Genomic DNA, 21,443 nt, shown 5'->3' with positions numbered 1-21,443 from the left:
ATGTCAAGCAATATGGAGTGGTGTATAAGTATAGACATTGTATCCGTTATAAATTCATCATTATCACAATTGTAAACAAAATTAGACTTGACCAACTATTAAAAAAGCCAAGTATAATCAAACAAAGATTGTCCATCTTGTTACGCCCTCGCATTTAGAGGTAATTTAATGGCTTCCCAATTCAAGGTTTAAGGTGCATGGGTAGGTAATTATGCCTCAAGGACCAGGCTTCCACTACCCCGTTGAGGGCAATTACCCCCATTAGGGTGTGTCGTAAGCGACCAGCCGACAAACCTCAGAGCAATGGGGCTGGAAGCTACACGTAGCCACTATGACCCTGGGTTATACCCCAGGTACGTAGCACTGCCTTGTGGGATCAAACAAGGTTTTTAAAATCTGGGGTAGTGTTTAGTCCACCAGGATGGATAGTTCCAAGTTTGAAGATCCACTGAGCTTCACGTTTAAGCAGTATCTTGCTCCTGTCTCCTCCCCGATCCAATGGGGGTATATGGTCAATGAGGATGTAGCGTATCGAAGAAACAGAGTGGCCTTGTTTGGCACAGTGACGTGCCACAGGTTGTTCGGATTCCCCTTGTTTCAGTGCAGATCTTATTGCATGCCTGTGGTTTGCCATTCGTTCACGTAACGTGCCTGTGGTTTTACCCACATAGAAGCACGAGCATGGGCAAAAAAGGAGGTATACTACATGTGTAGTAGTACACGTAATGGAATGTTTAATCACATATCTCCTATTTGTGTGTGGATGATGAAAGGTTTTGGTGCTGACCAGACCGTTGCAGGTTGTGCAGCCTAAGCACCTATATGATCCTTTGATATTGATTGTAGCCCCAGTGCTGTAACTAGATTTCTGATCTGTTCGCATAAGGAGGTCCTTAAGGCTGGTACCCCTCCTAAATCCCACCATAGGTTGTAGCTGTTGGGTGAATGTTAATTTTGGATCAGATGCCATTTTGGACCAGTGCTGATGTAAAATTCGTCCTGTGTTCTTTGTGGCTGGGGTAAATGTTGTAGACATAATCAACTTATTGCTTGTGTCTCTCTTCTGTGTGAGCTTAATCAGATCATTTTGGGTGAGTGTGGATACTGTGGTCATGGTACTTTGGATAATCGATGGTTAATACCCCCTTTCACGGAATCTCTCTCCCACTCCTGTCAGTTGGGAGACCCCAGTATATGCGTCTGAATTGTTTCTCATTGTTCTTATAAACTGAGACTTAACTATGCCCTCTAGAAGGGCAGGAGGATGGCAACTGTCCGCTCTCAATATGGAGTTACGGTCAGTATGTTTATGATATAGTGTAGTACCCAGTTGGTGTGCATTTTTAAAGACCGTCAGGTCCAGAAAGTTGATAGTCTGTCTATCAACAGTCATCTTGAATTTTACATTGCTGGTGGCCATGTTGTAACTTTCAAACCAAGTTTGGAGGTCCTCCATGGTCCCCCGCCATACCATAAAGATGTCGTCAATGAATCTATAATAGCAGATCACTGCTGAATTAATAGAATTCCATAGATATAGATTTTCAAATTGAGACATGTATATATTGGCATATGCGGGGGCCATGGAGGACCCCATGGCCGTACCAGCTGTCTGTAAATAAAACTTACTTTCAAATCTGAAGTAATTTTTATTCAAACAGTATTCAATTAGAGAGAGGAAATATTCAACCGGTGGACCCTCATACAGAGGGTTGTTAGTGATGTGTTCCTGTAGAGCTTTAAGGCCCTCAGTGTGGGGAATAATAGTATACAGACTGTTGACGTCCAGACAGACCAAAAGGTCATCATGCTGGACGTCAACAGTCCGTATTTTACGAATAAAGTCCCCTGTGTCCATAATGTATGACTTAATTTCCTTTACTACAGGTTGTAGTAGTATATCAACCAGTTGAGCTACCGGTTGTGTCAGCGAATCCCTCGCCGACACAATGGGCCTGCCTGGTGGATGGTCCAATGTTTTATGTATCTTGGGAATGGAATATAGGATAGGTATTTTTGGATAAGAGGTGGAGCAAAAGTCACGAATATGTTCAGACAACCAACCCTGTTCAAAGCCCATCTGGATCAGAGCATCCAGTTGTGCTTTAAACCTCATAGTGGGGTCATTGGGCAACTCAGTGTAAGTCTGTGTGTCAGTCAACTGAGTCAAGATGTCAGCTTGGTTATCTCTATAGTTCAATATCACAATGGCCCCGCCTTTATCGGCGGGCCTAATGGCTATAGAGGGGTCATCCTGAAGGGTCTTTATCGCTAGACGTTCACCTCTGGACAAGTTATGTGTCCATAGGGATTGGTGTCTAGCTGCTTCTAGATCCTGAGTGACCAATCTAACAAATGTTTTTGTACTCGGACTACAGTTAGTCGGTTCAAAATTGCTAGGAATTTTACATTTGAGCTCTACCTGTGTTTTAGTAGAACTGGGTGTAGAGTTTTGAAAAAATTCCCTAATCTTAAGGGATTTGTTCAATTTATACAGGTCCAATTTAAGGTCAAATTCGGTAAGGGCTGTGGGGAGAAGAGCGCAAAAGAGGGGGGAGAAGAGCGCAAAAGAGAGGGGGAGAAGAGCGCAAAAGGGGGGGAGAGCAAAAGAGGGGAGAGAGAGCAAAAGAGGGGGGGAGAGAAGAAAAGAGGAGGAGAGAGCTCAAAAGAGAGGGGGGAGAGAGCACAAAAGAGAGGGGGGTGAGAGGGCAAAAGAGAAGGGGGAGAGAGAGCGCAAAAGAGGGAGAGAACAAAAGAGAAGGAGAGATAGAGAGCAAAAGAGGAAGAAGAGAGAGAGAGCAAAAGAGGAAGAAGAGAGAGAGAGCAAAAGAGGAAGAAGAGAGAGAGAGAGCAAAAGAGGAAGAAGAGAGAGAGAGCAAAAGAGGAAGAAGAGAGAGAGAGAGCAAAAGAGGAAGAAGAGAGAGAGAGAGCAAAAGAGGGGGAAGAGAGAGAGCAAAAGGGGGAGAGAGAGAGCAAAAGGGGGGAGAGAGAGAGCAAAAGGGGGGAGAGAGAGAGCAAATGGGGGGAGAGAGAGAGCAAAAGAGGGGGGAGAGAGAGGAGAGAGCACAAAAGAGAGGGAGGGAGAGAGAGAGCGCAAAAGAGGGGAAGAGAGAGAGCTCAAAAGAGAGGGGGGAGAGAGCACAAAAGAGGGAGGGAGAGAGCGCAAAAGAGGGGGGAGAGAGCGCAAAAGAGGGAGGGAGAGAGCGCAAAAGAGGGGGGAGAGAGAGAGCAAAAGAGGGGAGGAGAGAGAGCAAAAGAGAGGGGGGAGAGAGAGCAAAATAGAGGGGGAGAGAGCGCAAAAGAGGGAGAGAGAGAGAGCGCAAAAGAGGGAAAGAGCGCAAAAGAGGGGGGAGAGAGCAAAAGAGGGGGAGAGAAAGCACAAACGAGGGAGAGAGAGCAATAGAGGGGGGAGAGAACAAAAGAGGAGAGAGAGAGAGAGAGAGAGCAAAAGAGAGGGGGGAGAGAAGAAAAGAGGAGGAGAGAGAGCGCAAAAGAGAGGGGGGACAGACAGAGCGCAAAAGAGAGGGGGGGGAGAGAAGGCAAAAGAGAAGGGGGTGAGATAGCGCAAAAGAGGGAGAGAACAAAAGAGGAGGAGAGATAGAGAGCAAAAGAGGAAGAAGAGAGAGAGAGCAAAAGAGGGGGGTAGAAAGAGCAAAAGAGAGGGGGGAGAGATGGCGCAAAAGAGGGGGGGAGAGAACAAAAGGGGGGGAGAGAACAAAAGAGGAGGAGAGAGAGAGAGCTAAAGAGAGGGAAGAGAGAGAGCCCAAAAGAGGGGGAAGAGAGAGAGCGCAAAAGAGAGGGGGAAGAGAGAGGGAGCAAGGGTTGGAACCGCGGTATTTAATAAAATTGGCACGTGTACATGGGCTTTAGGACTAGTGTGTATATGTGTGTGTGTGTGTATGTATGTATGTATGTATGTATATATATATATATATATATATATGTATGTGTATATATATATATATATATATATATACATACATATATATATATAAACCATAGTCTGGGGTTGTCATGGTCCTTGTACAGAGAAGAATTGCCTGGTATTTGGGTGCTGGGCTGAACTTACTCGGCAGAATCAGACTGATATATTTCAGGAAAGTTTTCCTCTGTGAGAAGTACAACTGGGCTAAAAGATGCTGCTCCTAGGGGGTAACTCACCATAGAACAAGCTACTGAGCTGTTAATCATTCCTGGTAGAGCGCTTCTCTCTTTGTTTGCATTTGTATTATGACCCTGGGGTGGTCTCCCTAAGGGTGATGGGGGGGAAACCAGACGTGAACTCCTTGCCCAGTGTGATTAGAGGAATGTTGCTGCACCTCACTGATGGGTCCCACAGAAGCCCGAAACGATTGTCTAGTGTTGTCATGTTCCTTGTACAGAGGAGGATTGCCTGGTATTTCTGGGCTGTACTGGCCTTACTCTGCGGGATCAGACTGATATTTGTGTATATGTTTGTGATATAAATATGTGTGTGTATAAATAATGCAGAACATTGGAATGGGAAATAGTTAAACCGATTATAAAATATGATTATTGCATAAATAAATCTGTTTTTATCTACTTAACTGCAAAGGGCTCCAATGCACATATAGATATGTCTATATATGTGTACATATGTATTTATGTGTATATATGTCTGTAAATACATATATACACATATAAATATATATATATATATATATATATATATATATATATATATATATATATATATTTAGACATGTATATGTATGCAGTATATTTCTATGATAAAGCCCTTTGCCTGACTTTTTTTTTTTATCTCTTTGAACCCTTATAACTTTTGTTTGCAATATTTGTTTTAATAATTTTTATCAGATGGTGTTATTAGTGTAACTGTACTCTAATGTATTTTTGATGTTTTTTGTGAATTTTGTTTTGCAAAACAGTTAACCAGAGCTCAAAGGACGCAGTAATCATTCTAGTGTAAATCGCGATTGCGCTCAAGCGATTGTGTTTACTTTCAACTTGTAATACGAGCGGTAAGCCCAACGAGCGCAAACACCCGTGATAAACCCCTTATAGGTCTCGCAAAACTGTTAGCACGCCATTTGGAATCTGGCCCTAAAACTATACACTTGGTTTGTCAATTTCTAAACCGCTAATGAAACGTTAAAAATACATCTACATGCTATTCTCAGACTATTCTTTTCTTTGAATGCATCATTCTATCTAGCATTTATTTAGTGTTTAATGTTCCTTTAAGGAATTTATGGTTTCTACATAACAATGTCCTTTATTTTGAGGATTACTTCTTAACAATTATAGAAACAAGCTAGTTAATGGAGCAGTTCAGATGAGCCGAAAGGCTATAGAACAAAGCATGCATTGCCAGTATCAGTACATTCAGACCACTGGTATAGATAGTGTTGCATCAGGAATATAAATCATTTGTATTATAATATAGTGTTCTGTTTTGGGCACCACTCTGGTCCATTCAGCTTTTTTGGTGATATAAATAAAATAAGTAAGTGCTGTAACTTTATTGTTCAGGTCCATATTCCACAATAACATGCACCAAGTGTTCCCTATGTCTTATAATTGTGTTTGTGCACTTTATATGAGGCAGTCTAAGCTGCCCCTTTTTTTTAAAGGTCGAGTATCCATAACAGGTTTATTTCAACACCGCTGAAGACAGAGCTAGCTCATTGGTTGAATTTTGTCACTTTTTTTATTTTTTATTTATTTTTCAAATAGAACTTTAACTTTTTAGTTGACTTCCATTATCAAATGTGCTTAATTCTCTTGGTATCCTTTGTTGAAGGAGCAGCAATGCACTGCTGGGAGCTATCTGAACACATTAGTTGAGCCAATGACAAGAGGTATATATGTGAAGTGAACTCCCAGTAGTGTATTGCTGCCCCGATCTTACCTAAGTATGTTCTTCACCAAAGGATAACAAGAGGTCAAAGCAAAATAGATAATAGACATAAATTGAAAAGTTGTTTCAGATGGTATTTTCTATCTGATCCATGAATGTTTTATTTTGACTTTACTGTCACTTTGTTGCATGGCAGAACATTTGAAAGTGCATCATCTCTTAACTGAATTATGTACTTCAGGAAGGAAAAATGTATCCATTCGAAAACAAAAGAGGGAGGGAGAGAGCGCAAAAGAGGGGGGAGAGAGCGCAAAAGAGGGAGGGAGAGAGCGCAAAAGAGGGGGGAGAGAGAGAGCAAAAGAGGGGAGGAGAGAGAGCAAAAGAGAGGGGGGAGAGAGAGCAAAATAGAGGGGGAGAGAGCGCAAAAGAGGGAGAGAGAGAGAGCGCAAAAGAGGGAAAGAGCGCAAAAGAGGGGGGAGAGAGCAAAAGAGGGGGAGAGAAAGCACAAACGAGGGAGAGAGAGCAATAGAGGGGGGAGAGAACAAAAGAGGAGAGAGAGAGAGAGAGAGAGCAAAAGAGAGGGGGGAGAGAAGAAAAGAGGAGGAGAGAGAGCGCAAAAGAGAGGGGGGAGAGAACAAAAGAGGAGAGAGAGAGAGAGAGAGAGCAAAAGAGAGGGGGGAGAGAAGAAAAGAGGAGGAGAGAGAGCGCAAAAGAGAGGGGGGACAGACAGAGCGCAAAAGAGAGGGGGGGGAGAGAAGGCAAAAGAGAAGGGGGTGAGATAGCGCAAAAGAGGGAGAGAACAAAAGAGGAGGAGAGATAGAGAGCAAAAGAGGAAGAAGAGAGAGAGAGCAAAAGAGGGGGGTAGAAAGAGCAAAAGAGAGGGGGGAGAGATGGCGCAAAAGAGGGGGGGAGAGAACAAAAGGGGGGGAGAGAACAAAAGAGGAGGAGAGAGAGAGAGCTAAAGAGAGGGAAGAGAGAGAGCCCAAAAGAGGGGGAAGAGAGAGAGCGCAAAAGAGAGGGGGAAGAGAGAGGGAGCAAGGGTTGGAACCGCGGTATTTAATAAAATTGGCACGTGTACATGGGCTTTAGGACTAGTGTGTATATGTGTGTGTGTGTGTATGTATGTATGTATGTATGTATATATATATATATATATATATATATATGTATGTGTATATATATATATATATATATACATACATATATATATATAAACCATAGTCTGGGGTTGTCATGGTCCTTGTACAGAGAAGAATTGCCTGGTATTTGGGTGCTGGGCTGAACTTACTCGGCAGAATCAGACTGATATATTTCAGGAAAGTTTTCCTCTGTGAGAAGTACAACTGGGCTAAAAGATGCTGCTCCTAGGGGGTAACTCACCATAGAACAAGCTACTGAGCTGTTAATCATTCCTGGTAGAGCGCTTCTCTCTTTGTTTGCATTTGTATTATGACCCTGGGGTGGTCTCCCTAAGGGTGATGGGGGGGAAACCAGACGTGAACTCCTTGCCCAGTGTGATTAGAGGAATGTTGCTGCACCTCACTGATGGGTCCCACAGAAGCCCGAAACGATTGTCTAGTGTTGTCATGTTCCTTGTACAGAGGAGGATTGCCTGGTATTTCTGGGCTGTACTGGCCTTACTCTGCGGGATCAGACTGATATTTGTGTATATGTTTGTGATATAAATATGTGTGTGTATAAATAATGCAGAACATTGGAATGGGAAATAGTTAAACCGATTATAAAATATGATTATTGCATAAATAAATCTGTTTTTATCTACTTAACTGCAAAGGGCTCCAATGCACATATAGATATGTCTATATATGTGTACATATGTATTTATGTGTATATATGTCTGTAAATACATATATACACATATAAATATATATATATATATATATATATATATATATATATATATATATATTTAGACATGTATATGTATGCAGTATATTTCTATGATAAAGCCCTTTGCCTGACTTTTTTTTTTTATCTCTTTGAACCCTTATAACTTTTGTTTGCAATATTTGTTTTAATAATTTTTATCAGATGGTGTTATTAGTGTAACTGTACTCTAATGTATTTTTGATGTTTTTTGTGAATTTTGTTTTGCAAAACAGTTAACCAGAGCTCAAAGGACGCAGTAATCATTCTAGTGTAAATCGCGATTGCGCTCAAGCGATTGTGTTTACTTTCAACTTGTAATACGAGCGGTAAGCCCAACGAGCGCAAACACCCGTGATAAACCCCTTATAGGTCTCGCAAAACTGTTAGCACGCCATTTGGAATCTGGCCCTAAAACTATACACTTGGTTTGTCAATTTCTAAACCGCTAATGAAACGTTAAAAATACATCTACATGCTATTCTCAGACTATTCTTTTCTTTGAATGCATCATTCTATCTAGCATTTATTTAGTGTTTAATGTTCCTTTAAGGAATTTATGGTTTCTACATAACAATGTCCTTTATTTTGAGGATTACTTCTTAACAATTATAGAAACAAGCTAGTTAATGGAGCAGTTCAGATGAGCCGAAAGGCTATAGAACAAAGCATGCATTGCCAGTATCAGTACATTCAGACCACTGGTATAGATAGTGTTGCATCAGGAATATAAATCATTTGTATTATAATATAGTGTTCTGTTTTGGGCACCACTCTGGTCCATTCAGCTTTTTTGGTGATATAAATAAAATAAGTAAGTGCTGTAACTTTATTGTTCAGGTCCATATTCCACAATAACATGCACCAAGTGTTCCCTATGTCTTATAATTGTGTTTGTGCACTTTATATGAGGCAGTCTAAGCTGCCCCTTTTTTTTAAAGGTCGAGTATCCATAACAGGTTTATTTCAACACCGCTGAAGACAGAGCTAGCTCATTGGTTGAATTTTGTCACTTTTTTTATTTTTTATTTATGCTTCAAATAGAACTTTAACTTTTTAGTTGACTTCCATTATCAAATGTGCTTAATTCTCTTGGTATCCTTTGTTGAAGGAGCAGCAATGCACTGCTGGGAGCTATCTGAACACATTAGTTGAGCCAATGACAAGAGGTATATATGTGAAGTGAACTCCCAGTAGTGTATTGCTGCCCCGATCTTACCTAAGTATGTTCTTCACCAAAGGATAACAAGAGGTCAAAGCAAAATAGATAATAGACATAAATTGAAAAGTTGTTTCAGATGGTATTTTCTATCTGATCCATGAATGTTTTATTTTGACTTTACTGTCACTTTGTTGCATGGCAGAACATTTGAAAGTGCATCATCTCTTAACTGAATTATGTACTTCAGGAAGGAAAAATGTATCCATTCGAAAACATTAACTGTTTTTCCCTGGGATATGAAACCCAATTTTTTTCTTTCATGATTTAGAACGAACATGTAATTTGAAACAACTTTCCAATTTACTTCTATGATCTAATTTGCTTCATTCTCTTCATATCCTTTGGCCAAAAGCATATTTAAATAGGCTCAGTAGCTGCTGATTGGTGGCTGCCTCTTGTGATTGGCTCACCCATGTGCATGGCTAATTCTTCAACAAAGGATAGCTAAAGATTGAAGAAAATTAGATAATAGAAGTAAATTGAAATGTTGTTTAAAATTGTATTCTCTATCTGAATCAGGAAAAACAAAATTTAAGTTTCATGTCCCTTTAATATTGCTTTATCTTTCTTTCTCTTTTTTCCATCCTTTCATTTTCTTTTCTTTCTTTTTTCCTTCCTTCTTTCTCTTTATCTAGCACTTCTGAATTCTCACGTATTTACTTCAATGTCTCACACTGGTCACTCTCACTCATTCTTACTTACTCACATTCGCTTTCATTCAGTCACTCTCATTTATTCATTCTTGCACACTCATTCTCTCTTACTCACTCTCACAATCTCATCCATTCTCAAACTTTCAAGGTCAAACACTTTCTCTCACTAAACAAACACACATTTTCTCTCAGTCTCTCTCTGCTATAAATTACCTGTGTATTGTGCTTTCTGCTATACTGAAGTTCCTGTTTTTTGGCTGCCACAGCTCAGACTCTTCCAGTGTCTGTTTCTCCCAATGTACTTTTCCTTTGACTCCCATTTCTTTGTGTAATCTTTGTCCAAGATAATCTTCCCACATGACTGTAAATCTCACTTCCTGCGTCGTCCTAAGCTTGCGGCTTTGCTTCACAGCTCTGGCACTCACGTTATATCTTCTCATGCTTCTCTTAGATTACATTTAAAACCTTTTCTCAAAACTCCAGTCCCTTCGTTTAATTATCTTTAAAGGGACAGTCAACACCAAAATTATTATTTGTTTAAAAAGATGGATAACACCTTTACTACCCATTCCCCAGCTTTACACAACCAACATTGTTGTATTAATATACTTTATAACATTTAAACCTGTAAAAAAGAATCCCTGTATGTAAGTCATTACAGACTGACTCTTATCACATGCATTTTTATTCGTTTTTCACAACAGGAGACTGCTAGTTCATGTGCCATATAGATAACATTGTGCTTACGCACGTGGGTTGTGGCTGACACTGCACTAATTGGCCAAAAATGCAAGACAATATATAATAAATAAATAGCCATGTGATCAGCAACTGTCAAAAGTGGCTTAGATACAAGGTAATCACAGAGGTAAAAAGTATATTAATATAACCATGTTCACTGTGTAAAACTGAGGAAAGAGTAATAAAGAGATTATCTATCTTTTTAAACAATACAAATTTTGGAGTTGACTGTCCCTTTAACAAAGAACAATAAAAAACTGAAAGCTGGTATAGCAGATGAGGTTTTGTGAGGGGATAGTGCTGTAATTGATAGGGTAAATTATAAGTCGTATTAATTTCAATAGTTACTACAAATCATCTATCATTTACAATCCTTTTTAATTTCATTCTCTAGTGTTGTGCAGTAATGGTTGGTTTATTCTCATTAATTGATCTGTCATTTAAAATGTTACAATAGTTTTTCTAAAATTTCTGTTCTTTGTTTCTCTCTTGATTGGTCAGTTTGAAACTGAAATTCAGAAGATTTTTGAGGCTTATGACAGTCTAGTAAAGTCTTCTACAAAGCGGGAATCTTTAGACAAAGCCATGAAAAACAAGTTAGAAGGCGAAATTCGTAGACTACATGACTTTAATCGGGATTTAAGAGGTGAGTTGCAATTTTAACTCATGCATCAACTATCATTGTGTTATAGAGCAACCCATTGAAATTCCATGCAAAGTGCATCTTGTGGCTTTTTCATGCAGTTTTCAGATTTTAAGCAATCCATTTGGAAAATCCACAGTAATACATTCTTAAACATCTCAAATTCATTTGTAGCTCTAGAACACCACTTATGTTACGGTTGCTAACCATTTTGAGAGACTGTGCTCAAATGTTAGACAATCTTCTACAGAAATGCTTATGGAGCCTGTTTTGTAAAAATGAAGAGGGACATTAAAGGGATATGAAACTCAAAAATGTTCTTTTGTGATTCAGACAGAACATACACTATTTCGTTTACCAAATTTGCTTTGTTCATATGATATTCTTTGTTGAAGAGATACCTAGGTAGGTGTCTGGAGCGCTAGATGGCAGGAAATAGTGCTGGCATCTAGTGCTCTTGGAAATGGATACCAATCTTGCAAAACTGCTGCCTTATAGTACTTTAGAAATGGACAGGTTCCTAACTATACGTCCCTGCGTTTCAACAAAAGATACCAAGAGAACAAAGAAAAATTGATAATCGAAGTAAATAAGAAAGATGTTTAATATTGCATGTTGTATCTGAATCATTAAAGAAAACAAAATAGTTGTTTTTTTCTTATAAATGCATACTGTATGTCAACAATCAAAGGAAAACAATGTATTAAATACTACAACTGTAGCCAGTGTAACCAGCAGTATGGTGGAAGCACCCTGGGAACTTGTGCCAAATGTTTGCCACCCCTGCCCTGTACCTTCCAAATCAGTATTTAAAACCAATAGAAGACACCACATTTTTCACATGATTTTTGGGTTTTTCAAATTCTTCACCCTTGAACCTGTTGAAAATCGAATGTATTTTTTTATTCTAATGGCGTTTCTTGGCTGCTCAATTTTTTCACTTGCAGTGAAGTGTTTTGATGTTTAAACATATAAATTTAATAGGTAATTTTAAGTGAAATAAAATTATAATAAATTATTAAATGAATTATGAAACCCACCTTTTGTATGATTCAGATAGAGCATGCAATTTTAAACAACTTTCTAAATTACTCCTATTTAGGGATGGGCGAATGTGTTTATATTCGAATTTGAATGTTGGAACGCATATTATTGTAGATATTCGATTTACATAATCGAATGTTCATAAGAACGAATATTCTTAAAAATTCTATAATCAAATGTTATTTACAGTTTTCGAATGTCTATCTATCTATCTATCTATCTATCTATTGGGTTCTTGTAAAGCGCGGCTATTCACCCGTAAGGGTCTCAAGGCGCTGAGGGTTGCAGTTCAGTCGAAGAGCCAGGTCTTGAGGTCCTTTCTGAACTTAGCTGAATGTCACTTTCGAATTAGAATGTTCATAATTAGATCGAATGTACACATTCAAAATTTTGAATGTAACATTCGATTTAACAAATACTATTCAGTATTTAGTTTAGCAGTTCATGTGGTAGGGGATATAGTAAATTGATACAAATATATCAATTCAAATGTTTCTATTTCTAATATTACATTTAAAGTGATGGTAAATTCAAAAGATTTACTATTTCCTATTTGATCTGAAACTAAAAATAAATATGAGTTTCATTGATCAAAACACAATTTTTACACTTACTTGATTAATTTATACCACCATACACCATCAGCCCAGACACAAAGACCTTTTTTTTTTATATTTATGATGATTTTTGCTTTGTCCAATGAAATTCATGGTATTTTGGCATGTTTCAATCTAAAAAAAACCCCATTCCTTTGCGCATGTGTTAGCGACGTCATGCTACTTCTCTGAATTGTGGAAAGGTCATCATTGCGTAATGAATAATTAGAGAGCGGGTTGGACCGCTATCTAAATAACAGTGTGAATAGAAGAAAGTAGATGGGGGGGCTGAGCATACAAATTAAACAACGGATCAGTAAGATTAGAATTTATTAATCAAATAGATTCTAAATTATGAAAAAAAGTTAGCGACTAATACTTACATATAATGTTTAATAAGATTAGATGGTCTAAAATAGTAAAAATTACCATCACTTTAAAGAAAGCATTAAACAAATGTTAGAATGTTCTACAAACATTCAAAATGAACGAACAAATGTGTTAAAACTAGTTTCATTTTTAGAATTTTGCAAAACATTCGCCCATCCCTACTCCTATTGTCAATTTTTCTTCGTTCTCTTGGTACCTTTATTTGAAAAGCAGGAATGTAAGCTTAGGAGCTGGCCCATTTTTGGTTCAGCACCTGGGTAGCACTTGTTGATTGGTGCTAAATGTTTAGACTTGGCTGATGTGTTATTCTGATGGAAGACAACAGAAATGATTAATTATAAGGGGGTTTAGTGTTCCTTTAAAGTCCACTCCCGAACTGTAAATGGTCTGTGAGCCAATCAGGAACCACGTAACACCAGCACATGTCCACATCTCAGGACCAGAAATGTATTGCTGCTCTAGAACGGATTTGTACTATATGTTTAACCACTTTGTGAGGACTAAACGCAAAGAGTAACACAGTAGTGTGATAGTAACTATTGTGGCACATTCAAGCCCCATTAAACGACCAGTGATGGGTCGCTAAGAGGTTAATTATGCATTTATGAATTATTTCTCCAACATAGGTGTGTCCGGTCCACGGCGTCATCCTTACTTGTGGGATATTCTCTTCCCCAACAGGAAATGGCAAAGAGCCCAGCAAAGCTGGTCACATGATCCCTCCTAGGCTCCGCCTACCCCAGTCATTCTCTTTGCCGTTGTACAGGCAACATCTCCACGGAGATGGCTTAGAGTTTTTTAGTGTTTAACTGTAGTTTTTATTATTCAATCAAGAGTTTGTTATTTTAAAATAGTGCTGGTATGTACTATTTACTCAGAAACAGAAAAGAGATGAAGATTTCTGTTTGTATGAGGAAAATGATTTTAGCAACCGTCACTAAAATCCATGGCTGTTCCACACAGGACTGTTGAGAGCAATTAACTTCAGTTGGGGGAACAGTGTGCAGACTTTTGCTGCTTGAGGTATGACACATTCTAACAAGACGATGTAATGCTGGAAGCTGTCATTTTCCCTATGGGATCCGGTAAGCCATGTTTATTACGATCGTAAATAAGGGCTTCAAAAAGGGCTTATTAAGACTGTGGACTTTTTCTGGGCTAAATCGATTCATTATTAACACATATTTAGCCTTGAGGAATCATTTTATCTGGGTATTTTGATATAATAATATCGGCAGGCACTGTTTTAGACACCTTATTCTTTAGGGGCTTTCCCAAAGCATAGGCAGAGCCTCATTTTCGCGCCGGTGTTGCGCACTTGTTTTTGAGAGGCATGGCATGCAGTCGCATGTGAGAGGAGCTCTGATACTTAGAAAAGACTTTCTGAAGGCGTCATTTGGTATCGTATTCCCCTTGGGGCTTGGTTGGGTCTCAGCAAAGCAGATACCAGGGACTGTAAAGGGGTTAAAGTTCAAAACGGCTCCGGTTCCGTTATTTTAAGGGTTAAAGCTTCCAAATTTGGTGTGCAATACTTTTCAGGCTTTAAGACACTGTGGTGAAAATTTGGTGAATTTTGAACAATTCCTTCATGTTTTTTCGCAATTGCAGTAATAAAGTGTGTTCAGTTTAAAATTTAAAGTGACAGTAACGGTTTTATTTTAAAACGTTTTTTGTACTTTGTTATCAAGTTTATGCCTGTTTAACATGTCTGAACTACCAGATAGACTGTGTTCTGAATGTGGGGAAGCCAGAATTCCTATTCATTTAAATAAATGTGATTTATGTGATAATGACAATGATGCCCAAGATGATTCCTCAAGTGAGGGGAGTAAGCATGGTACTGCATCATTCCCTCCTTCGTCTACACGAGTCTTGCCCACTCAGGAGGCCCCTAGTACATCTAGCGCGCCAATACTCCTTACTATGCAACAATTAACGGCTGTAATGGATAATTCTGTCAAAAACATTTTAGCCAAAATGAACCCTTATCAGCGTAAGCGCGACTGCTCTGTTTTAGATACTGAAGAGCATGACGACGCTGATAACAATATTTCTGAAGGGCCCCCAACCCAGTCTGATGGGGCCAGGGAGGTTTTGTCTGAGGGAGAAATTACTGATTCAGGGAACATTTCTCAACAAGCTGAACCTGATGTGATTGCATTTAAATTTAAGTTGGAACATCTCCGCATTCTGCTTAAGGAGGTATTATCCACTCTGGATGATTGTGACAAGTTGGTCATCCCAGAGAAACTATGTAAAATGGACAAGTTCCTAGAGGTGCCGGGGCTCCCAGAAGCTTTTCCTATACCCAAGCGGGTGGCGGACATTGTTAATAAAGAATGGGAAAGGCCCGGTATTCCTTTCGTCCCTCCCCCCATATTTAAAAAATTGTTTCCTATGGTCGACCCCAGAAAGGACTTATGGCAGACAGTCCCCAAGGTCGAGGGAGCGGTTTCCACTTTAAACAAACGCACCACTATACCCATTGAGGATAGTTGTGCTTTCAAAGATCCTATGGATAAAAAATTAGAAGGTTTGCTTAAAAAGATGTTTGTTCAGCAGGGTTACCTTCTACAACCAATTTCATGCATTGTCCCTGTCGCTACAGCCGCATGTTTCTGGTTCGATGAGCTGATAAAGGCGGTCGATAGTGATTCTCCTCCTTATGAGGAGATTATGGACAGAATCAATGCTCTCAAATTGGCTAATTCTTTCACCCTAGACGCCACTTTGCAATTGGCTAGGTTAGCGGCTAAGAATTCTGGGTTTGCTATTGTGGCGCGCAGAGCGCTTTGGTTGAAATCTTGGTCGGCTGATGCGTCTTCCAAGAACAAGCTACTTAACATTCCTTTCAAGGGGAAAACGCTGTTTGGCCCTGACTTGAAAGAGATTATCTCTGATATCACTGGGGGTAAGGGCCACGCCCTTCCTCAGGATCGGCCTTTCAAGGCAAAAAATAAACCTAATTTTCGTCCCTTTCGTAGAAACGGACCAGCCCAAAGTGCTACGTCCTCTAAGCAAGAGGGTAATACTTCTCAAGCCAAGCCAGCTTGGAGACCAATGCAAGGCTGGAACAAGGGTAAGCAGGCCAAGAAACCTGCCACTGCTACCAAGACAGCATGAAATGTTGGCCCCCGATCCGGGACCGGATCTGGTGGGGGGCAGACTCTCTCTCTTCGCTCAGGCTTGGGCAAGAGATGTTCTGGATCCTTGGGCGCTAGAAATAGTCTCCCAAGGTTATCTTCTGGAATTCAAGGGACTTCCCCCAAGGGGGAGGTTCCACATGTCTCAGTTGTCTTCAGACCATATAAAAAGACAGGCATTCTTACATTGTGTAGAAGACCTGTTAAAAATGGGAGTGATTCATCCTGTTCCATTAAGAGAACAAGGGATAGGGTTCTACTCCAATCTGTTCATAGTTCCCAAAAAAGAGGGAACGTTCAGACCAATCTTAGATCTCAAGATCTTAAACAAGTTTCTCAAGGTTCCATCGTTCAAGATGGAAACCATTCGAACTATTCTTCCTTCCATCCAGGAAGGTCAATTCATGACCACGGTGGATTTAAAGGATGCGTATCTACATATTCCTATCCACAAGGAACATCATCGGTTCCTGAGGTTCGCATTCCTGGACAAACATTACCAGTTCGTGGCGCTTCCTTTCGGATTAGCCACTGCTCCAAGGATTTTCACAAAGGTACTAGGGTCCCTTCTAGCTGTGCTAAGACCAAGGGGCATTGCTGTAGTACCTTACTTGGACGACATTCTAATTCAAGCGTCGTCCCTTCCTCAAGCAAAGGCTCACACGGACATTGTCCTGGCCTTTCTCAGATCTCACGGATGGAAAGTGAACGTGGAAAAGAGTTCTCTATCTCCGTCAACAAGGGTTCCCTTCTTGGGAACAATAATAGACTCCTTAGAAATGAGGATTTTTCTGACAGAGGCCAGAAAAACAAAGCTTCTAGACTCTTGTCGGATACTTCATTCCGTTCCTCTTCCTTCCATAGCTCAGTGCATGGAAGTGATCGGGTTGATGGTAGCGGCAATGGACATAGTTCCTTTTGCGCGCATTCATCTAAGACCATTACAACTGTGCATGCTCAGTCAGTGGAATGGGGACTATACAGACTTGTCTCCGAAGATACAAGTAATTCAGAGGACCAGAGACTCACTCCGTTGGTGGCTGTCCCTGGACAACCTGTCACGAGGGATGACATTCCGCAGACCAGAGTGGGTCATTGTCACGACCGACGCCAGTCTGATGGGCTGGGGCGCGGTCTGGGGATCCCTGAAAGCTCAGGGTCTTTGGTCTCGGGAAGAATCTCTGTTACCGATAAATATTCTGGAACTGAGAGCGATATTCAATGCTCTCAAGGCTTGGCCTCAGCTAGCGAGGGCCAAGTTCATACGGTTTCAATCAGACAACATGACAACTGTTGCGTACATCAACCATCAGGGGGGAACAAGGAGTTCCCTGGCGATGGAAGAAGTGACCAAAATCATTCTATGGGCGGAGTCTCACTCCTGCCACCTGTCTGCTATCCACATCCCAGGAGTGGAAAATTGGGAAGCGGATTTTCTGAGTCGTCAGACATTGCATCCGGGGGAGTGGGAACTCCATCCGGAAATCTTTGCCCAAGTCACTCAGCTGTGGGGCATTCCAGACATGGATCTGATGGCCTCTCGTCAGAACTTCAAAGTTCCTTGCTACGGGTCCAGATCCAGGGATCCCAAGGCGGCTCTAGTGGATGCACTAGTAGCACCTTGGACCTTCAAACTAGCTTATGTGTTCCCGCCGTTTCCTCTCATCCCCAGGCTGGTAGCCAGGATCAATCAGGAGAGGGCGTCGGTGATCTTGATAGCTCCTGCGTGGCCACGCAGGACTTGGTATGCAGATCTGGTGAATATGTCATCGGCTCCACCTTGGAAGCTACCTTTGAGACGAGACCTTCTTGTTCAGGGTCCGTTCGAACATCCGAATCTGGTTTCACTCCAGCTGACTGCTTGGAGATTGAACGCTTGATCTTATCGAAGCGAGGGTTCTCAGATTCTGTTATCGATACTCTTGTTCAGGCCAGAAAGCCTGTAACTAGAAAGATTTACCACAAAATTTGGAAAAAATATATCTGTTGGTGTGAATCTAAAGGATTCCCTTGGGACAAGGTTAAGATTCCTAGGATTCTATCCTTCCTTCAAGAAGGATTGGACAAAGGACTATCTGCAAGTTCCCTGAAGGGACAGATTTCTGCCTTGTCTGTGTTACTTCACAAACAGCTGGCCGCTGTGCCAGATGTTCAAGCCTTTGTTCAGGCTCTGGTTAGAATTAAGCCTGTTTACAAACCTTTGACTCCTCCTTGGAGTCTCAATTTAGTTCTTTCAGTTCTTCAGGGGGTTCCGTTTGAACCCTTGCATTCCGTTGATATTAAGATATTATCTTGGAAAGTTTTGTTTTTAGTTGCAATTTCTTCTGCTAGAAGAGTTTCAGAATTATCTGCTCTGCAGTGTTCTCCTCCTTATCTGGTGTTCCATGCAGATAAGGTGGTTTTACGTACTAAACCTGGTTTTCTTCCAAAAGTTGTTTCTAATAAAAACATTAACCAGGAGATTATCGTACCTTCTCTGTGTCCGAAACCAGTTTCAAAGAAGGAACGTTTGTTGCACAATTTGGATGTTGTTCGCGCTCTAAAATTCTATTTAGATGCTACAAAGGATTTTAGACAAACATCTTCCTTGTTTGTTGTTTATTCCGGTAAAAGGAGAGGGCAAAAAGCAACTTCTACCTCTCTCTCTTTTTGGATTAAAAGCATCATCAGATTGGCTTATGAGACTGCCGGAAGGCAGCCTCCCGAAAGAATCACAGCTCATTCCACTAGGGCTGTGGCTTCCACATGGGCCTTCAAGAACGAGGCTTCTGTTGATCAGATATGTAGGGCAGCGACTTGGTCTTCACTGCACACTTTTACCAAATTTTACAAGTTTGATACTTTTGCTTCTTCTGAGGCTATTTTTGGGAGAAAGGTTTTGCAAGCCGTGGTGCCTTCCATTTAGGTGACCTGATTTGCTCCCTCCCTTCATCCGTGTCCTAAAGCTTTGGTATTGGTTCCCACAAGTAAGGATGACGCCGTGGACCGGACACACCTATGTTGGAGAAAACAGAATTTATGTTTACCTGATAAATTACTTTCTCCAACGGTGTGTCCGGTCCACGGCCCGCCCTGGTTTTTTTAATCAGGTCTGATAATTTATTTTCTTTAACTACAGTCACCACGGTACCATATGGTTTCTCCTATGCAAATATTCCTCCTTAACGTCGGTCGAATGACTGGGGTAGGCGGAGCCTAGGAGGGATCATGTGACCAGCTTTGCTGGGCTCTTTGCCATTTCCTGTTGGGGAAGAGAATATCCCACAAGTAAGGATGACGCCGTGGACCGGACACACCGTTGGAGAAAGTAATTTATCAGGTAAACATAAATTCTGTTTTTTAAAAAAATCCAAAAATGGGAGGCAAATGTTATTCAGGGAAAATGAAAGTAACATTTATAAAGGTTATTTCTGTCATTGATACCGAAAAACAAACAACAACCTCAGCCTGGTATTTAATTGGGTTGAAGAGACAACACCTGTTAAAATGTACAGTATATGACGAAAACATTTTTTATTTTATTTTTTTAAAGAATTGATTTGTAATTTCAGTTTTCCTCCAGCATCATCGTAGTGGTATAACCTTTTCTCCTGAGTCCTAACACATCTGTTAAAGTCTTACTGGGAAAATGGTATTGATCCATATTATTTTTTAATTACTTATAACTGTCAAGTGTGAGTTTTCCAAGAAAACCTGAAAATCATCTTTTATCACTAAAGTAAGTGACAGAAAAAGCATTACAATTGGTATTTTTTTAAAAAGCTTTCTTATAGTTCTTTAATATAAGAGAACAACAATTTGACTTTACCCTTATAGTAAATCAATTCGAAGTGATGCAGCATAACTATAAAAAGCTGACAAGAAAATGGCTACACTGGTCCTGCATAGGACATTTCCCCTGACTTATGGCTACATGCATATGCTTTTCTTGATTGGCTCACCAAGTTTGTCCTGCTCAAGCGTGGCACTTTATTGTTTCTCCTGTTGGACTTTAATAGCGGTCACATGGAAGTATTTATGCACTATTAAAATGCATTAGAGCATGTTATTGTTTCATTATGTTTTTCTATGACAAATTAAAATGTTTACAATAAAGTATATTTGCTTTTTATGCCTGCACATTGTTTAGGGCTAGTATTCCCCATGCGCTCTTTGTTAGTCCTGTGTTTTTGTACTTGTTGCAATAAGCTCTGCACGATAAAAACCAAAAGTGTAAAGTCAAAAGTACACAGCAGCATTGTCCCTTGCTCTGATTAATTTCTTCTTTCAGCTTTAAATCTCTTTATTCCAGAGTCAAGTTTCTAAGTAGTATTTCCTGTCTTTGTGCAGACCGGCTTGAAACGGCCAACAGGCAGCTATCCAGCAGAGAATTTAATGGGCACGAGGATGCGTCGGAAGAGGGACATTATGCGTTAAAAAGTGAGTGCTTTATGTTTTATCTCTTCCATGGAGTTTTTTTTAAATGTAATTTTGTGTTAGGTACAGTAATTAAACTGGTGAAATGATTGCATATTAACCTGCATTCAAGAAATGTTATACATAAGTCAGATTACCCCCCCCCACACACACACACACACTAATTATTGCAATTAAAATTCCACATGATTTTTATTTGAATCTACTTGTTTTAGATACACTGTCATTTGAGCGAATAGCCATATTTATCCACTGATGTCTCTGATAGTTATTTTAATTTCAGCATAAAATAAACTCTACCGACACATTAAGTACCGTGAAGCTTTAGAACATCAGCATTTACTATTGTAAGTTAGAAAGAAAGTTTTAAAATTTAAAGAGCCCCTAAAGTCAAAATTAAAGTTTCAAATATTAAAATGTGCACCTTCTTTTTATATGTACACTTTCTTAGACTGCAGCTCCTACTGAGCATGTGCAAAGTGCACAGTATATATGTATATGCATTTTGTTATTGGCTGGTGGCTGTCACGTGATACAGAGGGAGGGAAAATTAGATTAACTTTGCAATTTGCCAGAAAATATTCTACTTCTCATTTCAAATTCATAGCAAGTTCTATTGCATTGTTTTTTTATTGTGTATTTGCCTATTATTTACTTCTACTGTATGTAGTGGTCCTTTTTAAGAAAATATTTCTCCCTAACTATAAAAGAACAGGTGAGAAGATGACGTCTGACCACTGCCTCTTATTGTGTAACGATGCTACATACTACACGATTTGGTTAGAGCAGGGCACAAGCTTATTTACAACTGACCCTAAATGGCTACAATCAAAAAAGATAAAATAAAAAAACCTAGCAGGGTTTTA

The 21,443-nt window shown here is 40.0% G+C and overlaps 1 protein-coding gene across 3 annotated transcripts in view; it reads left to right on the top strand.

Moving 5' to 3' along the window:
* Window positions 1-21,443, top strand: part of AMOTL1 (angiomotin like 1) — a 262,449-nt gene that overhangs the window by 172,404 nt on the left and 68,602 nt on the right. For all 3 annotated transcript variants that reach the window (XM_053708609.1, XM_053708607.1, XM_053708608.1), the window contains exons 5-6: window positions 10,847-10,991; window positions 20,491-20,580. In XM_053708609.1, the coding sequence (XP_053564584.1) occupies window positions 10,847-10,991; window positions 20,491-20,580 (235 nt within the window). The remainder of the gene's footprint in view (window positions 1-10,846; window positions 10,992-20,490; window positions 20,581-21,443) is intronic.

Source organism: Bombina bombina, chromosome 3 (assembly GCF_027579735.1).
Source record: "Bombina bombina isolate aBomBom1 chromosome 3, aBomBom1.pri, whole genome shotgun sequence".
NCBI lineage: Eukaryota > Metazoa > Chordata > Amphibia > Anura > Bombinatoridae > Bombina > Bombina bombina.
Note: the sequence above shows the minus strand (reverse complement) of the source record. Positions and strands in the feature narration are given on the sequence as shown.